The 6,000-nt window shown below is 40.6% G+C and overlaps 2 protein-coding genes across 2 annotated transcripts in view; both read right to left on the bottom strand.

Annotated features, from left to right (window-relative positions):
• The window catches only part of LOC135464035 (myb-like protein X), a 34,314-nt gene that overhangs the window by 3,217 nt on the left and 25,097 nt on the right, over window positions 1-6,000 (bottom strand). Inside the window, exons 9-11 of the mRNA XM_064741511.1 lie at window positions 5,540-5,732; window positions 1,594-1,848; window positions 326-437 (exon numbers count right to left, since the gene is read on the bottom strand). Of these exons, the coding sequence (XP_064597581.1) occupies window positions 326-437; window positions 1,594-1,848; window positions 5,540-5,732 (560 nt within the window). The remainder of the gene's footprint in view (window positions 1-325; window positions 438-1,593; window positions 1,849-5,539; window positions 5,733-6,000) is intronic.
• The window catches only part of LOC135464036 (death-inducer obliterator 1-like), a 50,343-nt gene that overhangs the window by 41,616 nt on the left and 2,727 nt on the right, over window positions 1-6,000 (bottom strand). The window contains exons 3-5 of the mRNA XM_064741512.1: window positions 5,670-5,732; window positions 1,594-1,848; window positions 326-437 (exon numbers count right to left, since the gene is read on the bottom strand). The gene's annotated coding sequence lies outside the window, so the exon portion shown is untranslated. The remainder of the gene's footprint in view (window positions 1-325; window positions 438-1,593; window positions 1,849-5,669; window positions 5,733-6,000) is intronic.

The following is a 6,000-nucleotide window of genomic DNA, read 5'->3' as shown; positions in this document are numbered from 1 at the left end:
TATTTGTATTGCTGAGAGGAGCAGGGTACTGTTTCCGTGGGGTTTCTTGGGGGTACAGTGTTGTGAGAGTATTATTTGTAATTGCTGAAAGGAGCAGGGTACCTGTTTCCATGGGGCTTCTTGGGGGGTACAGTGTTGTGAGGGTATTATTTGTATTTGCTGAGAGGAGCAGGGTACCTGTTTCCGGGGGGGGGGGGGGGGCACAGTGTTGTGAGGGTATTATTTGTATTTGCTAAGAGGAGCAGGGTACCTGTTTCCGTGGGGCTTCTTGGGGGGGGGGGGGGGGGTACAGTGTTGTGAGGGTATTATTTGAGGAGCAGGGTACCTGTTTCCGTGGGGCTTCTTGCAGATACACCAGAGCTTATCAGCATTTTCCCCGGGGTCCCAGTCCGAGTCATTCTCATCATCCTCGTAGCTCAGTCCTCCATCACTCTCCTCTGTAACACGCACAACAACAACAACAACAAACTCACAAAGCTGATCATCAATAGTTGAGCCTTTAAATTCCCTTTCTACTAAACATGTTGTGCGACACCGGTATTCAACTTAATTTTTAGTCATTTATTTATTTAATTGGTGTTTTACGCCACTGTTAGGAATATTTTACTTAGATCATGGTGCACAAGTATGCAGAGCCTGGGCAAAACCCACGATCATCCAGCTTCTGGCAGACATCCCACATGTGGGCGCAAAGAAAGGCACCTCAAAAGTCATGACAGCGACCTTATTGGGGAGACGCTCAGCGGTGATGGCAGGGCGCTGGCACATTAACCACCTCAGCCACAGATTTAATTTAAGTTTTGACAGACCTGATATATGCTGGGGTTGTATTTCATGGCATTTATATGGCATTTCAAAAAACTTTTCAGACAATCTGACTCTTGTCTAACGCCATACTCACAAAATTTCACTTATTACAGTAAATATGGGAAAAATATGGGAAAAATAAGGGGAACCTAGGGTAAATCAACAACCATTTGCTAATACTGATACAGACACCCTTTTCTCATAAATGAATAGACATGCAAGTCATTGGTGGAAGACTAGTAGTCTTCAATAAATATAAACTTGTACAACGGGCCATATAAACATGACGGTTCTGTTTGCTAAGCTGTGCTTAACATGATGTAAGAACCTCACCTCAGCCCCATCAATGATCGGTATTCGCTTGAGAATTCCTAACCTTAGGAATGAGAATCACAATTCAAAAATGGGTCAAGAAGTCTACCTTAATTAACAATTTGATTTGATTAAATGTTATATTCAAGAATTTTGCACTTTATATATGATGGCTGTTAGTAAAAAATTAAAAAGGAAGTGCCCAGCTTAAACCAGCGACCTTTGGCAAGTTACTGACAAACTTTACCCACGTGTGATACACACATATGTAGAACATACTGGTGCAAGACAAGTGGCACAGGTGTCGTTACTGTCACTGAATCCTCGCAAACTTCCCAAAAATAAGGAAGCAAGAATTTGATTAGAGGAACATTGAAGAGGCTGAGTGAAGATAATCCGATTTGCGATAAATCACTGTTGGAGACGACTACCAAATGTTATTTCAGTAAGACTAAAGACAAAAGCCTAGTTTACCATCAGCTTGACATCCTGCCTCTCCAGTGGGTTGTCTCCCTTCATCTGTCTGCTGATGAACTATCACTGCGTCGGGTTTGAACAAGTCTGACGCCAACGACAACGCCTGGATCTCAGACTCCGATTTCCGTCCCGTAGGTCGCCGTTGACGAATGCCGACAGCCTTAACCTTTTGGTCCTCAGAGCCTTTTTTCTCTGCAGTCTTGTATCTGATTTGACCTCTGGGGACTTCACTTCTGAACTTGTGTCCAGGGTCTGTGAAATAATCGTTGTAAGATCATAGTATACTTATTCATTTATTTGACTGTTGAAACTTACACAATACGTTTTTGTATTCAGGATTTCGTGAAAAGTGAAGAAGAATGCAGGATATATGGCTACACTACATTCACGCCATGCTCGAAATTAAGTCATTTACATGATGGAGGTCAGGTTTGTGGAATTATTTGATTACCACTGACCTTCACCTTGAATAACTGTACCTGACAAACTAAGATGACACAACAGTTCCAGGATACCCTAATTCCTCAACCCTTTCAACTTCCTATGAACCAAAATTTGAAACATTTTGAGAGAATTATGGGTTTAGGGAAATAATTTGTACAGTTTTATGAATCTTGCATCTTCAATGACATAATAAATCATTTCTAGCTTCATTTTCATAATCACTGATTGTATGCAAATATTCCAGTGAAAAAGTGCTTCAGTGGTTGAAAAGATGTACAGTATTTGAGGATGCAAATAGACAGAGCAAATCTGTGAACCAGACCAACCTGTAGAGTGTCATAACAGATCAGATGCAAACGCCTAAACCATGTAAATGTTACAGATGATGCTTTTTATTCAGTCCCAACATATTATTTTAGTGATGCTTGACTGGCTGAATTCCATTACACTGATAGTGCTGCCTCACTGGAATAACATGTCAGCTGTTTCAAGCTCTTAAGAGTGATGGCCTTGACAAAAGCTTGACAAAATCCACTAGGATTGTGTTTATTTATTATCTGATTGGTGTTTTACACCGTACTAAGAATATTCCCATTATACGATGGCGACCAGTATTATGGTGGGAGGAAACCGGGCAGAGCCCGGGGGAACCCACGATCATCTGCAGGTTGCTGGCAGACCTTCCCACTTATGGCTGGAGAGGAAGCACTAGGATTTTAAGGTGTGAAATGTATTCCATTTATATCATTGCAAAACAACATGGGAGTGGGTAAAACAAAACATCACGTGTGTCTGAAGTTGTGATGGTTTCAAAATCATCTCTGTGACGTTTCAAGCAACATTTTAACCTTGTTTCATGAGAAATAACAATTTTAGAGTGATCTGAAATTCTGATTTAAGTCTATAAAGATCACTTTGTGATGCTGGGGCCTGGATCCAATTTGAGATCATCATTTTTACACCGAGGTCTTAACAATGAGTGAATGACCAATTTGAGATCATCATTTTTATACTGAGGTCTTACCAATGAGTCAATGACCAATTTGAGATCATCATTATTATACCGAGGTCTTACCAATGAGTCAATGACCAATTTGAGATCATCATTTTTACACTGAGGTCTTACCAATAAGTCAATGACCAATTTGAGATCATCATTTTTACAACAAGGTTTTACCAATGAATCAATGACCAATTTGAGATCATCATTTTTACACCGAGTCTTACCAATGAGTCAATGACCAATTTGAGATCATCATTTTTACAACGAGGGTTTACCAATGAGTCAATGACCAATTTGAGATCATCATTTTTACACCGAGGTCTTAACAATGAGTGAACGACCAAACATTTTTGGCCCTTCATAGCATACTTACACAAGGTCAACCAGTACATATTCACCCACGCAACGTAACAGCAGGAAACTCCCAAAACTGCCAACTGTGGAGACTGCGCATGTTTGGTGTGACACAGCCAGGGGTAGATATCTTTGAAAAATATAACCTGCCACAATTTTGCCAGACTTTATTTGTACATACTCTTTTCTTAATTTGTCTCTTTCTGTTACTTTAAACTGATCAAACTGAACAATCTGTGGAAATTCTACAAAAAAATTTGCCAGTTTAGCACATTATTGTGTATGTGTAACTGCAGACCATTTATGTCCAGCTGGTTACCAACAGATCAGAGTGTAACTGCAGACCATTCATGTCCAGCTGGTTACCAACAGATCAGAGTGTAACTGTAGCCCACTCATGTCCAGCTGGTTATCAACAGATCAGAGTGTAACTGCAGCCCATTCATGTCCAGCTGGTTACCAACAGATCAGAGTGTAACTGTAGCCCACTCATGTCCAGCTGGTTACCAACAGATCAGAGTGTAACTGCAGCCCATTTCATGTCCAGCTGGATATCAACAGATCAGAGTGTAACTGTAGCCCATTCATGGTCCAGCTGGTTATCAACAGATCAGAGTGTAACTGTAGCCCATTTATGTCCAGCTGGTTACCAACAGATCACGGTGTAACTGTAGCCCACTCATGTCCCAGCTGGTTATCAACAGATCAGGGATTAACCACAGAGGTGTGAAAAACCATAAACTGTGATGAACTGATGAGGACACAGTCATGACAGTGGGTAAACCAGGAAATATTCAGACCTCATGTGGTCCTGTTCCATTTTCCAAAGTCATAGCCTGTAAAGGATACATGGTTACTAAACCCAAGTTGGCCTTTCTCATTGTGTATATTTTGTGGCTCTTGTTGTTTCAGAGAGAACTCTCATGTCGATTATGAATGTATGTACTTTCACAGTTCAAACTGTGTGTTCACAGTTCAAACTGTGTGTTCACTGTTCGAACCGTGTTCACAGTTCAAACTGTGTGTTCACAGTTCAAACTGTGTGTTCACAGTTCAAACTGTGTGTTCACACTTCAAAATCTTGATGAGAACTTCGTGTATCCATGCAAATGGCACACGGCTTTCAAAAGCTTCAAAATGTTTGTGAAAACGTCACCACTCACACGTAGTTTTTGTGTGTTCACAACAACACGCCTGTTACAAACTAGGCCTAATACACCTGTAAATATGTTCACTGCTTCGAGTTATAACAGAAAGAAAAAAAGAAAGTTCTGTGTATCAGCTTTCAACCCTGACAGCGAGAGCTTGGTTCACCATCTGGGTGTACAAGAATCTCCTCTGGCTTTAAATTTAAATCCCAGGAACTATAAATGTCAACTAGCTTGCCTGGCATTTTTAAAATTATGCCATCACAACCCGTAAACATTTTCAGGGTCAAACTTAGCCCGGAAAGTTCACACAGAGAGACACACTACTTTATTGTGCTGACGCTACAGAATTCGCTCCATGTTGCTCTGTATAATTTATGCTGGTTACAACGACACCTGGCAGTCCAACATTGTACGCCAAAGTGCCACACACTAATCAGCTGCATGTCATCAAGGGAGGCAACTTCAGTGCTAGTGACTGAGCTTTGCGCTTTTGATGGAAACTTTCATCTAAATCGTATAAAATCGTTATAAAACTGAGCCATCTACTTTGAAGAAACTTAAATTAGAAACTTACATGTCCAACACCATTCGTTACAAATAAACTTCAGCAGGCAGTAGATGTGTATAAATATTGAGTGATATGTCGACCCCTGAACAGCACATAACAGTGAGACTCTGTGCACGGCTACTGAATGAATGAATGAATGAATGAATGAATGAATGAATGAATGCTTGGGTTTAACATCCTACTGAACAATGTTTCAGTCATGTGACGATGACGAGGCGTCATGAGGTGGGTGAACATATACTGTGTCTTCTTGTGCAGGGCGAGTCCATGAAGTATCATGCCAGACAACAAACATGCACCCACTTACACAATTTATACTGACACCAGGCAACCATGCATGTTTCCTTACTCTAACCTCTCTGTGCTGAGCACCAAGTGAGGCAGCAACAAGGACCATTTTTAAAGTCTTTGGTACAGCCTCACCTGGATTTGATCCTGGGTTTCTCCCTTCCCCTGCTTCTGACAGAAAAATTTGCTCTCTCTCTCTCTCTCTCAGTTGTGTTTCATGTATACGTGAACACATTAACCAATCCATCAAGTGTTTCTTGCTCACCTTTGTTGTGCCAGTTTTCAGCTTCCCCAGGGGTACACTATCCTCTGCATCTGACCCTACTGGCTAAAATATACAAAAAAATATACAGGTTAAAATAGACAACACTGACTAAACACAGACATGAACATCTGGCTAAAAATAGGCAACATCATATGGCTAAAAACAGGCAACATCATATGGGTTAAAATATGCAACAATATGTGGGTTAAAATAGACAGCAAAATATCAGTTAAAAATGCACAGCAACAACGAAAAAAAATTAATACAAAACTGATTAATAGATACATATGATATAGTTATATCTGCGCAAAACACAAAAATCTGGGTTGTA

This window comes from Liolophura sinensis, chromosome 3 (assembly GCF_032854445.1).
Source record: "Liolophura sinensis isolate JHLJ2023 chromosome 3, CUHK_Ljap_v2, whole genome shotgun sequence".
NCBI classification, from domain to species: Eukaryota; Metazoa; Mollusca; class Polyplacophora; order Chitonida; family Chitonidae; genus Liolophura; species Liolophura sinensis.
This window is presented reverse-complemented; position numbering and strand designations above follow the sequence as displayed.